The 15,488-nt window shown below is 43.8% G+C and overlaps 1 protein-coding gene across 1 annotated transcript in view; it reads right to left on the reverse strand.

Moving 5' to 3' along the window:
- The window catches only part of JAM3 (junctional adhesion molecule 3), a 63,951-nt gene that overhangs the window by 795 nt on the left and 47,668 nt on the right, over positions 1-15,488 (reverse strand). The window contains exons 2-6 of the mRNA XM_069468672.1: positions 11,070-11,135; positions 10,475-10,588; positions 6,279-6,431; positions 5,552-5,754; positions 1,554-1,653 (exon numbers count right to left, since the gene is read on the reverse strand). Coding sequence (XP_069324773.1) covers positions 1,554-1,653; positions 5,552-5,754; positions 6,279-6,431; positions 10,475-10,588; positions 11,070-11,135 — 636 coding nt within the window. The remainder of the gene's footprint in view (positions 1-1,553; positions 1,654-5,551; positions 5,755-6,278; positions 6,432-10,474; positions 10,589-11,069; positions 11,136-15,488) is intronic.

Genomic DNA, 15,488 nt, shown 5'->3' on the forward strand with positions numbered 1-15,488 from the left:
AGCCAAAAAAGCAAACTGAGGACACTTAAAATCTAGCCTAGAACATATAGGACACCATAACCCCTAACCTTCCATGTAAAGACCACTGAGACTAGCACAGTTCAAATGCAGCTACACTTAATCCTGTACTAAAGGGGGCTCGGCACTGTCAGCTTGAAAATCCTCTGGCTAAATGCCTGAGAATATTATTAATGGAGGAAATGGTTACAAGGACAGGATTAGAAGCCAGAGGACTCAGGAGGACTTGGGAGTCCTAAGGGGGGAAAAATATCCCAAACTTCCAGGGCCTTCCTTTGTTGTGGATTATTTGGGGGAAGAAAGCTAGTTTCAAGCCTTATTTGAAAGTAAAAAACAGTAGGTAAGAACATGAGCTTTCCCCCACCGCCGCCTGGCCTCCTATCTGTAAGGAAACTCCCTGGATTCCCTTTTCTCATTTCTACCTGCTGGGCAATGGCCCTTGGTCACCTTCAGTGTAGGAGCATTGGCAGCTCTTTCCTTTATGCCAATAAGGATGCATGGAAAAATATGCACAGAGTTTATCAACAGAAGCCAACTAACTTGAAAGTTGTTAAAGTTCTCCCTTATCCTAGCGAAGTGGATCTCAAATGTGAGTGTACACTTAAAAATCAACTTGAAATTTTGGTTTTTAAAGTGTCAATTCCCAAGCTTCATTCCTAAAGATTCAATAGGTCTAGAGCAAAAAAAAAAAAAAAGGCCCTTCAGAAGAAAACAACCCTAGAGCAGTTTTCCAAGATTGACACAGATGAGAAGCACCTGGAGCGTTTGCTCACACGCATGTCTAGCGTACAGCTGGGTGGGCCTGGAATCTGCATGTGGAAAAGTGGCCCCAAATGGTCCTTATCATCAAGCAGTTTTCTTTTGAGATGGGATCTTGCTGTTGCCCAGCCTGGACTCGAACTCCTGGCCTAAAGCAATCCTCCCACCTCAGCCTCCAAAGTAGCTGGGATTACAGGCATGAGCTACCATGCCCAGCTATATGAGGCAGTTTTGGAAAACACTGCTCTGGGGGTGGTTACAAATAGGAAGGAGGGGCTCAAGAAGCTCCCCAGGTGATTGGGACACATCCTGTCCGCCCCCATCCTCCCCGCAGCACCTCCCCTTGAGAGCCAGTACCCTAGAGATAATATCACAGACCACGGTATAAATACCGGGGCTAAAGCTTTTTTAGTTTCCTGCAAAATGGTTATAACTGGATATATTTCTAGCGATCTCACACTGACCACCATATGTTTTGATAATGCTATCAATTACCAAAGAAATGGAGTTTGTTAAACTTGCCGTGGAAGCTACATGACTGGCAATGTCCCCAACACAAGAAGGCCCTAAAAAGTCTGTTGTGAGAACCCACTTATTTAGACTCGGGGTTCTCATCCATTCCTTCAGAGTCCGGTGGTTTCGCTGGATCCAGTCAGTTCTAGAAAAAAGCTGACCCATGGCAGAGCAGTTGTCTAAACTGATAGTCTAATATTAAATTTAAAATGTTCTATTCAGTGCCCGGTCTTCAGATGAAATCTTTTCAAAAAGTAACTCACAGACTTCCATCTCCTGCTCCTCACACCTGGCTGAGCCTGCGTCATTGGAAGCAATACAGTAATACTGCCCAGAGTCCTCTTTGTGAACAGCACTGAAAACCTGTTTCGGGGAAGAAGTAAATAATTAGACCAGTCCACGGGGCAGACCTCTGAGGGGACGGGAGAGCGAGGTCGCCACGCTGCACCCTTCTCAGTCCAGAACGTGGTCAAACGCCCGTGTTTGCGGTTTCCCAGGTGCTGTGCGGGTCCCTTCCTGATACGCTTTCCTGACACTCTTGCCTAAGAGCTCCCCAGTGACGAGATCCCCTTGGTATCTGAAGCTACCAAAGCCCAGCAACATCCAGAATGAGAGGGAGAACTTCACATTTATTCCAGTAAAAGGGAGTCTCATAAACTGCTCCTCAGGCAACATTTTGGCAAAACAAATACGGAAGGTCCTATTGCAGTTCACCTGATGGCTGCATGTAGTTGGACATCCCACAGACCAAAAGGCACCTCCCAAAAGAGAACTCTACATAGTAAAAGCCTGGTGTAGTTTGCTGTGTGATCAGTCTGTCCTCTAGTACGGTCCCCAACCTTTTTGGCACCAGGGACCGGTTTCAGGGAAGAGGTGGAGGTTGAGGGTGTGTTTTGGGATGACTGAAGCACATTACATTCATTGTATACTTTATTATTATTAATATGTATTAGGTTGTACTACATAATGACATAATTATACAACTCACCATAATGCAAACTCAGCGGGAGACCTGAGCTTGTTTTCCTGCAACTAGACGGTCCCATCAGGGGCTGATGGGAGACAGTGACACCCGAAGTGTGTTGCTTATGTCCAGTCTACTCTGTGATCTCGTTTTTGTTGCTGTCACTGGAGAAAACCCTGCTTCACAAAGACAGGATGTTGGAAAAGGCTTTTCAGTGTTTCTGTGGCAATTTCAGGATATTCCACCTTGACTTTAATCCAGAACACACGGAGATCTGAAGTTGTCTGTTGTCGCAAACATACTTTTAATGCCACCGTCATTTGCGATCTCAAGCAGTTGATCCTCTTCTAGCATGGACACAGTCGACTCCCCTGGCTTATTCACAGATGGGTCGCGGATCCATTCCTTCCCAGTTCGGGGGCCTTTTGTGGTTGGGAGGTAATGCCCAGACTCTTCTGAAAGCTGAGGTAGGTGATCACGGCACCAGCTGGGAGAAAGAAGGCCCTGGCTCAGTCTCTCTCAAAATCTCTGCTAGTGTTTGAAACATGTCAGAAATCCCAATGGTCACTCGTCTCCCCCATAATTCCAGTTTGGCTTTGAATGTAGCCACTTTATCTGCCGACTTGAACACAGTTGTCATTCTCCCTGGAAGTGACAGAGTTTGTCGAGCAGGTTGAATATGTCACACAAGTAAGCAGGGTTTGCAACCCATTCTGTGTCACTGAAATGTGCTATCAGTGGTGACTGTTTTTCTAAAAGAAATCTCTAGAACAGCTCTTATGACTCAAAAACTGGCCAGTGATCTACCTTTAGAAAGCCATCTCACTCTGCGTATGAGAGAAGATGTGTGTGCTCTGCGTCCATTAAGGGCATGTACTTTAATGTGATAATTTTAATCACATCCTGCAAAATGTTTAGTTCAGGTGACATTTTTCGGCTAGCCAGCATTTCTCTGTGGATGACACGGTGCATAGACTCACAGTCAGAAGCGACCTCCTTGACCTGAGTGGTGAACCCAGGAAGCCATCCCGTCACGGCAGCCGCTCCGTCCGTGCATATACTGACACAAAATGACCAATTCAGTTTTCCTGATATGTAATCGTTCAAAGACTTGAACAGCTCTGCAGCTGTGGTGCTGGTTGGCAACAAAAGTGCACATGACACATCCTCATGCACATCCTTCTGAAAAATACATCGCACAAAAACAAGCACTGTTGCCTTGTTGCCAACATCAGTAGACTCATCAACCTGGACTAGGTACCACGGTGACTCATTAAAATCCTCTCTAGCAGTTGTGCCTCAATATCCTCTGCTATTTCATCAATTCGTCTAGTTACGGTGCTAGCCAAAGAGATGCCACCTTTGAACTGCAGCCTCTCCTAAAAGTTCACTGCAAATGTCCTTAGCAGCAGGCAGGATCAACTCTTCATCAATAGTGAAGGGTTTCTTAGCTTTAGCAATGCGGTTGGCCATGAAGAATGATGCTCTCAGTGCAGACACATTTGATGAAGTGGTGGCCTTCGATAATTTCGTCCATTCTTCACGTTCACGTTTTTTTCTAAACTCCAAAGTCTTGTCTTTTAAAGCAGGTGCTTGGTCTCCACGTGGTGAAGCAGTTTTGAAGGTTTCATGGCTTTGTTGGATAGCTGGTCACCACATATTACACAGAGCAGGCTTGGTGAACATGAATCACCCGTTGCAAGGGACCCATAATTTAAGTAGGACTCTTGGTATTTTCTTCTAAATGCAGCTTTCATTTTGTTGGCAGCCTCAGAGTCTTCTGCTGTCTCGTCATTGGCTCTTTCCTCCTTTTCAAAGCTCCCAGCAACATTTGTATTTTACTCATTTTTGCTAGGGTTAGCTTGTGGGCTTACCAAAACTGTGGCTGAGACAAGTGCGCAGTGCGGGAAAGAGGCGCGGACGGAAGTGGTAAATAAAATAATGGGCCGGCCACGCACAGACTAAAATAAGTGTCGGATTCTGACTTAAAGCGTGCCACCAGATACAGCTTACTCTCACTGATAGGGCTTCGATACGCGTCTACAAGAGATTTATTATGGTGTCTGTGCGGTCAAACTTCTCTGCTAATGATAATCTGTATTTGCAGCTGCTCCCCAGCACCGGCACCACCACCTCAGACCATCCGGCATTAGATTCTCACAAGGAGCACACAACCTAGGTCCCTCGCATGCGCAGTTTACAGTAGGGTTTGGGTTCCTGTTAGAATCTGATGCCGCTGCTGATCTGACAGGAGGCGGAGCTCAGGCGGTGACGCGAGCCATGGGGAGCGGCTGTAAGTACAGATGAAGCTTCACTTGCTCACCCACCACTCACCTCCTGCTGTGCAGCCTGGTTCCTAACAGGCCACGGACTAGTAGCGGTCCCTGGCCCAGGGCTTGGGGTCCACAACTCTCTAGTGCATGACCAATCTGTTTCTTCTCCTCCCACCACCACTGGGTTATTCTGAAATAAATTCTAGACACATCTGATCCATAAATACTTCAGTGTGAATCCCGAGAAGGTAAGGACTTTTAAAAACCCATAACTATAATACCATTATCATGCCTAAAACAATTAAAAGTTGCTTAATATCATCAAATATCCAGGTAGTAATCAAATTTCCCTGATTGTCTCATAATGATTTTTTTTTTTTTTTTTTTTTTTTGAGACAGAGTCTCACTCTGTTGCCCAGGCTAGAGTGAGTGCTGTGGCGTCAGCCTAGCTCACAGCAACCTCAAACTCCTGAGCTCAAGGGATCCTCCTGCCTCAGCCTCCCGAGTAGCTGGGACTACAGGCATGCACCACCATGCCCGGCTAATTTTTTTTTTTCTATATATATTTTTAGCTGTCCATATAATTTCTTTCTATTTTTAGTAGAGATGGGGTCTCGCTCTTGCTCAGGCTGGTCTCGAACTCCTGAGCGCAAACGATCCGCCCACCTCGGCCTCCCAGAGTGCTAGGATTACAGGCGTGAGCCACCGCGCCCGGCCTCATAATGATTTTTATAGTTGATTATCCAAATCAGGACCCTCATCCACCCATAACATTTGTTTGATATTAATATCCCTCCCCACTCTCGTTTAGTCTACAGGTTTCTCCTCCTTTATTTTACTCCCTTAGAATTTACTTGTTTACAAAAGGAGGAAGTCATTTTTCCTCTAGAATCTCCAATATTCTGGACTTTTAGCTTCTGTCTTGTAAAACAGTTTCACTCTCTTAATAACCATTCTTTCCACAGTAAGCATCCCTTGCCCCAATAAAGACATCTCCAGCCCCACCTCTTAGAAGAGATCTTACCAGAGTGCCCGTTTCAGAGTTTAAGAGAAATGAGGAATTTCGAAATCTGGGATTGGCTCTGGAGTCCGTGGGCAGCGGCACATCGTTGCGATACCAGCTGTAGTGGGGCCGGGGATAGCCCTCGCTCTCCTGGCAGTGCAGCGTTGCCGTCTTGCCTACGGGCACAGCCTTCGGGACTCTGCAGACAGGGGTTACTGGCTTCACTGTAGGAAAACAGGGGTTGGTATTTAAGATCTCAGCAACATGGCTCTATTTTTATCGAAGCCCACCAGAACTCAGCTCAGAAGACAAGAAAGCCAGCTAAGGGCTCTCACACCACTGCAGTCCCCAAGCTCACATCTGTAGACTGATCTGCCACACTGCATCCTGCCCTCCCAGCTCATCCCACCCCAAGTGTGATCCCATAGGCCCTTCTAACTCCTTCCAACTCCTTCCAACTCCTTCCACCTTCAGGTGGGAGCTGTGGAAGGGACAGGAAGCACGTTAAAGCACCTCCTCTGGCCGCTGGAGGAAAGTGGCAGAAGCTCCACTTCCCGCTCGCCTTCCACCCCAACTCGGCAGTCTCAGATTTCCACAGCTCTCCCCTCCCCAAGTCATGTGCTACCCTCAGGGATGCAGCTCTGGAAGGAAAGAAATCAAAATACAAACTGATGTCTTTTATTCTCTTGACAGAGACTCATGAGGCCTAAAAGGGGCAAAAATGTTTTACTTTCACATGATTTCCTACCTTGCACAGTTAACTCAATGACAATCTCATCGATTTCTTTGCGGTCATTTCGAGCAACAACCTCACAGCGATAAAGGGCTGAGTCTGTCCGCGTCACATTCCAGATCTTCAGGGAAGTTTTCCCCAATAGTTCTGCACGACCTGCCAAGTCTCCTATGGGAAAGAGGACAAGGGTCACTAAAAACTCCTTTACAGAGGCCGGGTATGGTGGCTCATGCTTATAATCCTAGCACTCTGGGAGGCCGAGGCAAGAGGATCACTTGAGCTTAGGAGTTCGAAACCAGCCTGAGCAAGAGTGAGACCCCCGTCTCTACTAAGAATAGAAAGAAATTATCTGGACAACTAAAACTATATATAGAAAAAATTAGCCAGGCATGGTGGCGCATCCCTGTAGTCCCAGCTAATCAGGAGGCTGAGGCAGGAGGACTGCTCGAGCCCAGAAGTTTGAGGTTGCTGTGAGCTAGGCTGATGCCACAGCACTCTACCCTAGGCAACAGAGTAAGACTCTATCTCAAAAAAAAAAAAAAAAACAAAAAACCCTCCTTTACAAATATCTCTGCCACTTGAAGAAGGTAGTTTCTGGGGCCAGAATTTGAGGCCATGGTAAGAAGATTACACACTGGTTTCTATTTCCATATAACAGAAGTGGACTCCCTGAGGACTGGAACCATGACTTATTCCTATGTGTAACCTGAGCACCAAAAATAGTCCCTGGTGTGTAAGAGGCACTCATTACATGCATCTCTGTTGTTAAAGCCAGGAACCTCATCTCCTCATCATGTCCAGGAGGGATTCTCCATTAGAAGAAAAACAAAACAAACGACATTAGAAAAACAACTGACATTCCACAAAGATGCTGGGACAACTGGCTATCCACATGCAAATGAATCAAGTTTGCCCTCTACCTCACTCCATATACAGCAAAGACCCAACATAAGAGTTAAAACTATAAAACTCTTAGAAAAAAACATAAGCATAAATGAACATGACCTTGGATTAGGCAAGGGTTTTTTAAGATATGACACCAAAAGCACGAGTACACAAAAAAATAATTATATTAGACTTCAAAAAAATTAAAAACGTTGTGCTTCGAAGGACAAAAGTAGGTGAAAAGACAATCCACAGAATGGGAGAAAATAATTTGCAAATCAAGTGCCTGACAAAGGACTCATATCTAGAACATAGAATTTACAGCTCAATAATAAATAGATATATTGCCTAATTTCAAAAGGGACGTAAGATTTGAATGGACATATTTCCAAAGAAAATAATACAAGTGATCAATGAGCATATTTAAAGATGCTCAGCATCATTAGTCATCAGGGAAATGCAAATGAAAAGCACACTGAGATACCACTTCATGGCCACTTGGATGGCTGGATTCCAAACTGTCAGGCAATCTGAAGTGCTGGGAAAGATGTGGGGCAAGGCATTGCTGGTGGGAGTGTAAAATGGTGAAACAGCTTTGGAAAACAGTTTGTCGGTTTCTTACAAAATTAAATATGCAACTAGCATAAGACCCAGCAATTGCATTCTTGGTCATTTATCCCAGAGAAATGAAAACTTATGTTCATCCAAAAACCTGTACACAAATATTTGTAGCAGCATTGTTGATTATAGCCAAAAAGTGGAAAAGACTCAAATGTACAACAACTGATGAAGGGATAAAATAACATGGCATATCTACAATTCAACATTATTCAGCCATAAAAAGGAATGAAGTACTGACATATGGTACAACATAGATGGACTTTGAAAACATTATGCTAAGAGAAAGAAGTCAGCCACGGAAGACTGTAAGCTTCCACTGACATGACGTGTCTGAAACAGGCAAACCCTTAGAGACAGAAAGTATTGTAGACTAAGGGCTGCCAGGGTTGGAGGGAAGGGGATTGACTGTTAATGGGTATGGGTTTCTTTGGGGGCTGATGAAAATGTTCTGGAATTTGATAGTAGTGACACTTGTACAACTATGTTAATATACTAACACCCAGTGAACTTTATATTTTACTTAAAGGGTGATAATCATGCTAGATGAATTAGAAAAAAAATTTTAAAGCATAAACGGACACAGTCTTTCAAAGAAGCATGAAAAACCTGGAAAACAAATAGAGGAAGGAGATAGGGAAAAAAATGACACAAAAAAGTAGAAACTATTTATTATTAAACCTGACAACTGGTGACAAGTATATGAAGGATTTACCATAATATAACAAAAACAGGAAGATTCTTATACAATAGAAAGTGAACATTTTCAATGACTTTTTTTTTTTTTTTTTTTTTGAGACAGAGTCTCGCTTTGTTGCCCGGGCTAGAGTGAGTGCCGTGGCGTCAGTCTAGCTCACAGCAACCTCAAACTCCTGGGCTTAAGCGATCCTACCGCCTCAGCCTCCCGAGTAGCTGGGACTACAGGCATGCGCCACCATGCCCGGCTAATTTTTTGTATATATATATTTTAGTTGTCCATATAATTTCTTTCTATTTTTAGTAGAGACAGGGTCTCGCTCTTGCTCAGGCTGGTCTCGAACTCCTGACCTCGAGCGATCCACCCGCCTCGGCCTCCCAGAGTGCTAGGATTACAGGCGTGAGCCACCGCGCCCGGCCTCAATGACTTTTTTAAATAAAAAGGTTTGTTACGCAGTTATCATTAGTAGAGGACTGGAACTACCACGTGAAAAACAGTACAGAAAAATTTACCAGGGGGCTTCAGTACAGGCCTGTACTGAGGCAAGGGAAGAGATCAAGTAGACCCAAGTTTCCCTCTAGCTCTCATATCCTGTGTCGTAAATATCATACTATCCCTTGTATGCCTCGTCCCTATAGCTAAGAGTAAGATGTTTAATCCCCAGAAAAGGAAAGTTCTTTAAAGAATTTTTCACTCGGTTTCTCTGGTGATCTAAACTGAATGCACGGGGTTTAGTAGGGTCAGCCTAAGTGGCCAAAGGAAACTGATTTGTTTTCTGAGAATAACATTTCCATCTCTTCAAAAATAAGAGGTGAAGGAGGAACTTAATGTTAGTGGGAAAACAAAACTATTTTTAAGAGCCTGTGACTCCTGATATTATTGAAAACCCAAAGCAGAAAGGCCATAGTTTGAGCTAAATCCAGAATCTTTCTCAACTCTCAACTTCTCTGAAAACGTTATGAACGCACCTACACTTGTACCTGTTTACTCCCTCCCTCCCGTCAGGAGGCCATGTCCTCCCACTCCCTGCCACATGTCAGCCTCCCTCCCGCCCTCCCTCCCGCCTCGCCAAAGCCAAGTCCTAGCACTGCTCCCGAGTCTCCTTCCAGGGCTGCCACCTCCACTCAGGCCACCTCAGCTCCTCCTGGGCTCTGCAATAGAACTCTGACTTGGTACCTCTGCTCTGAGTTCTGCCATCTCCAATTTCTCCTCTGCAAAGCAGCCATTTTAATCTTCTGCAGCGCAGGTGTGGCCAGGGCACCTCCTCTCAGAACCTCTCAGTGACTGGGCCTTCAGATACCACCATGCTTGCCCGGCGGCCAGTGCTGCTGCCTGGCCGGGCGCCCTCCCCGGCCTCATCTCCCCGTCCACGCCCCAGCTGTGGTGGGAGCATGCAGCCTCTCCCCTAGCCAGGCTGCTGCTTCTGGGCCTTCACACACGGCGGTCTCTCCTGCCCGGCCACCTCCCTCTACACCACCCTTGCAGTCTTGCCTGGCGAGCCAGCCCCGCTTCACTCCACTGCCCGGAGGCCACCTCTGGAGAGCCACCACCGTCCTCACCCAACTTGGTGTCACCCAGCACTCCGTGCTTTCTCCCCGTGGGGTATCCCCAGCACCAAGCCAGGGGCACAGTGGGTGGCTCAGTAAATCCATGGTCTCCTTGCTGCTACACACGATCCTTCTGAGTAACTCACTCATATCACCCATGTCAGGGATCATGATGAGAAGACGGCCCAGGAAAATGTTCACTTTGAGTCCTTAAAAAGATGGGTTGTGGACAGATTAAATTCCTGCCTAACAAACTTGTATCTGTGGAAGCTGGGTGACAGGTACAGGAAGGCTCAATATACTATTCTCACTATTTTTGTATATGTTCAAAATTTTCCATAATAATAAATTTTTTAAAAAGCCAGTTCCAGGTACAGATGCAGGTTACCAGTCTGAGGTAAATTTCTGGCCAAAAGTACACGCCCAGGCCTGTGGACAAAGGAGAGAGGACTACAGGATCATACCCTGAATTCTGTTGTCAAAAAACACATATGTGGTTTGGTCATCTTGAATTTTCTTCCATTCAATCCTAGGGTCATTTGTCTGCGAATCCGTGATGATACAAGACAGTTCCACGCCTAATGAGCAAAGAAAAAAAAAGAATTCTCAGTGAATGTGGAATGCTTCTCGGTTCACTTGTACACCCAGATCCTGCAAGCTAGCTCTAGTTTAAGAGCGCCCTTTCATGTAGGTTAAAACCTAGCCACCTCCGAGTTCCAAGAGACTCTGAGAAAAGATGAGTTTTCAACAGAAAAACAATAAAGACAATGGCAAGAATTTTACTAGAAGAGAAATTCTCGTAAAATTCCCTTCAACACTCTGCTTGCGCATAAGAAATTCCGTTGCTGTGTAATGGCAAAGCCAGGCAGGAAGCAGATGTCAGCTGACAGAAACCCCAGCTCAGAGTCCTGGGTTAGCCTGCTGATGGGACACTCCCTGCTGAGTAGCCACCCCAGGACCTCTCCGGCACAACACAGCAGTGTCCTGAGTTGGCTGCAAGACTGCCAAATGTCCACTAGATGGTGCCCACTGTCCTCTTCGTATCTCCCTTGTACTTACTTTCAAATTCCTGTACCACTGGGTTTCTGTTGCTGGACTTGAGATTCACCGCCCCTATGAAGCAGCCTGAAGGAAAAACAGAAAAAAAAGAGTAAAATCAGAGACAATGCATCTCTAAAACAGCAGAGAAACCTTGGACCGAGGTCAGGTTTTTCCTTCTAAGTAGGCTATGGTCACTAACCACGGATGGAAAAATACCATATTCCACGATAAAGTCTCAGGTACAGCCAGTTGACTGCTTTCTGTCTCAATCTGACCTTAGCTGGAAGGAACCAAGAGAAAGGGAGGAGTTCTGAGAATTCATTCGCCTTCTCAGGCCCAGAACAAAGGCCCCTAGAGCATTAAAGCCTTTTCTCTAAGCATTTCCTTCTTGCTTAGAGTCGTCATTAACCCTTTGAGACTTCTCACCCAGCCCCGCATAGCTTTCTTCTGCCATCCTCCCTCCTGCCTCCCCTCTCCCCCAGGATTCCAATCCTGCAAAGGTGCCCTTTGCCACATGCGATGGTCCAAACTCTTGGCCTGGAACTCTCCCCTTCAGGACAGCACCAACATTCTCTGGGTACGGTTATCAGCCAGCTGAACAGTCTACCTCACTGTATTAGCATCTAACCCAATGGTTCCAGTCCACGAAGATGTTTTCACTAGTCTTTGGGGAAGTGAGAAAAATAACAACTGGTGATTTTCATGAAGCTAAGTTTGTATTATTGATGAAATCAAGATATACTACTTACATGGCAATCCCTTCCCAAACTAGTATCTGATGCCCCATGTGTTCCATAAGCAAACATTAGAAACCAGTTTATCGTGGTCTCAAAATTTCTCAACTCATATTTTGGAGAGAAAATCAAATAGCTACATTGACCACCTACAAAATGTCGTTCTTACGCTAGCTGGCCTCTAAGAAAATATGCCATCCCCAAAGGCGGCCTCCATACAGGACGCCCTGTGAAGGTCTCTGAGCCGTGGCTCACCATGCCAGCTAATGACTTGGTACTCTGAGCTGCTTCCTGACTCTTTGTACATCAGGGAGCCTGCTGGCCAATCCATTCTTTTCCTTTCTTATCTTATTTAATGGTCCAGCTACATGTATAGATGCCAAGGACACATTTTGATCCTTCCCTTCTAAATAGTAAGACTTCACTGATTCTAGCAAAAAGCCTTAAGGAATCTAATAAAAAACAGAAGTATAATATACCTAAACTGCTATTAGTTTCTAAAACAATCACTTCTACAAAAGGCTATAGAACCAGGACAAGTGAAGATAACTTTATTTTGTTTTGGATAACCATAAGCTACTCCTTCTGGAGGCCAGAAATATATCCAATGCATGTGCAGCACTTTCTACTTCTCTTTCAAACTGAAAACTCCTAGTGACCCATTAATAAAGAATGATGGAAGGTTCCAGCTAGTACATTGTCTTACTCTTTTATTTCTCAGACGCTTCTCCCACCCTCATAGAACCTGTTGCATGTGACTTAGTTTCACAGCTTTGCCTTTTTCTTTTTTTGATGTATTTATTCCAGACCTTTCTGCCACTTAGCACTTGTATAATCAGACTGGAAATGGGGATGGGGTTGTAAATTGTATTGAAAAAGAGATTGAGAGTAAAAATCAACAAATGTGAAAAACAAACAAACAAAAAAAATAATGGGCCAGGCATGGTGGCTCACACCTGTAATCCTAACAGTTAGGGAGGCCAAGGTGGGAGGAGGCGGCCAGGAGTTTGAGACCAGCATGAGCAACATAGTGAGACCCCATCTCTACAAAAACCAGAAAAATTAGCCAGGTGTGGTGGCACATGCCTGTAGTCCTAGCTATTCAGAAACTCAGGAGGCTGAGGTGGGAGGATGGCTTGAGCCTGGGAGTTTGAGGCTGCAGTGGGCTATTATGATGCCACTGCACTCTAGCCTGGGCAACAAAGTGAGACCCTGTCTCAAAAAAAAAAAAAGAATATATGATGATCTGAGTAGCTACCAAGGCCACACAGCTTCGTTCTAAGGAAAATGACCATAAACAGTTTTTGCAATATGATCACTATGATTTAGATGACACACAGAAACTCTGGCTACAAGAGACTAGGACCAGGGATCAGCTTTCAACCCAAAGATCATCAAAGGGGCTTTAGAGGTGTTAAGAAGTATGAAGCCAACAGAGATAAGAAAATGAGCTTATAATCACAAGAGAAATAGAGCAGGAGTGTAAGAAGAGAGAAGCTGATTCATCAAAATAGTGGAAACACTAGAGTTGCAAGAACAGATGAACTAGAAGACATAAAAGATAAGTAATGCTGCATTTTCATGAAGACAAACTGAGATATATATCTTTACAATAAACCTCTAGGGTAAACTAAGCCAATTTGTTTCTTACAACCTAAGGAAGCTAAGGTAACAGCTCCTAATAATGGAAATAATCACTTTTTTTTTTATCCCTCTGCACTGTGGCAAAGAAATGAATGCTTTATACTTCTTAATGAAGTCTTGGCCTGACCACTCTACTGTCCAATTATCCTAGATAAGTTTAACAGGCAACTTTTTATGCCAATCCTAGGAGACAATATGTCCCAAGAGGATTCCAGAATAGAGAATAAGTGAAATTCTAGCTTAAGTGATTATCTGCAACAGCTGGGCCCTATATCACATGAAGTCCCAAGCTGAAAGTCCTTTCTCAGAATTCTCATTCTATTCATAAACACTTCTTAAATTTATAAATATTCTAGAACTCCTTTCTTTGCCCATCTCCAATAGCCTAGGGTCACTTTAAAATTAAGTAACAACTGTGTAAAAGATTAGTGCTATGAGACTTGGAAGCCAGGAACTTAACACCTGCAGACATCATAAGTAACTCATCTGGAATACTAGCCCCTGTCTGAGGATAAGATGATGTCCTAACCAGTTAGGAAATGGGGTCTGAGAGCCAGCTCGCAGTGGTGGCTGCTGAACTGAATTGTGTACACACTGAATCCAGGTGCTATCAGAGTACTCACACTGAGGTCGTGTTAGTTAAGACTGAGCAAAAGGTTTTTTGAAAGGAGGAAGAAAGGAAAACTGCTAATCTGTGAAATGTTGTTCCTATTTAATTTCATGTCTGTCTTGACCTGTCCATCAGATTCTATACTGTTTTGGAAATTCCATCCGTTCAGCAATTTTTATTTAGACCTATTGTGTTCTAGATATCAATAGAAGTAGTGATACACCAATAAAACAGATAAAAATCTATGCTCTCGTGGAGCTTATATTTTAGTATTAAAAAATAGGTACCACATTTATTCATCTTTATTATATATTTTTCTAATGCCTGATTGCAAAACTTGCTACAAAGCTAGAGTAATCAAAACAATGTGGGACCAGTATAAAGATAGGCATACAGACCAACGGAATGGAACAGAAAGCCCAGAAATAAACTTTCATATATAGTCAAATGAATTTTGACAAGGATGCCAAAATCATTTAATGGAGAAAGGACAATCTTTAATCTTTAAATAGTGCTGAGAAAACTGGGTATCCACATGCAAAACAATGAAGGTGGACTCTTCTATTACATCATATAAAAAATTAGTTTAAAACACCTAAATGTCAAACACTTAAATGTAAAGGTTAAAAATATAAAACTCTTAGAAGAAAACATAAAGGAAAATCTACCACTGAATTTGGTAATGATTTCTTTGCTATGACACCAAAAGCAAGGGCAATAAAAGAAAAAATAGGTAAATTAGACCTCATCAAAATTTTTAAAATTACGTATCAAAGGACACCATTAAGAAAGTGAAAAAACAACCCATAGAATGGAAAAAAATATTTGCAAAGCATATATATAAAGGACTAACATCTAGAATATATAAAGAACTCCTACAACTCACCAACCAAAAAGCAAACAACCAGAATCAAAAATGGGCAAAAGACTTGAATAGACATTCCTCCAAAGAGGATATACAAATAGCCAATTAGCCCATGAAAAGATGCTTGGCTGGGCATGGTGGCTCATGCCTATAATCCTAACACATTAGGAAGCCAAGGTGGGAGGATCACTTGAGATCAGATGTTTGAGACTAGCCTGAGCAAGAGTGAGACCCCATTTCTACAAAAAATAGAAAAATTAGCCAGGTGTGGTGACGCATGCCTCTAGTCTCAGCTACTCAGGAGGCTGAGGCAAGGGGATCGCTTGAGCCCAAGACTTCAAGGTTGCTGTGAGCTATGATGAGGTCACTGCACTCTGGCCCAGATGACAGAGCGAGACCCTGAGACCCTGCCTCAAAAAAAAAAAAAAAAAAAAAAAAAGATACTCAACATCACTAGTGTTTAAGGAAATTAAATCAAAACTACAATGAAATATTATCTCACACCCATTAGGATGGCTATGATAAAAGAAAGAAAGAAAAGAACAAGTGCTGGTGAGGATATAGAGAAATCTGAACCCATGAAC

The sequence above is a fragment of the Eulemur rufifrons genome, chromosome 6 (genome assembly GCF_041146395.1).
Source record: "Eulemur rufifrons isolate Redbay chromosome 6, OSU_ERuf_1, whole genome shotgun sequence".
Lineage (NCBI taxonomy): Eukaryota > Metazoa > Chordata > Mammalia > Primates > Lemuridae > Eulemur > Eulemur rufifrons.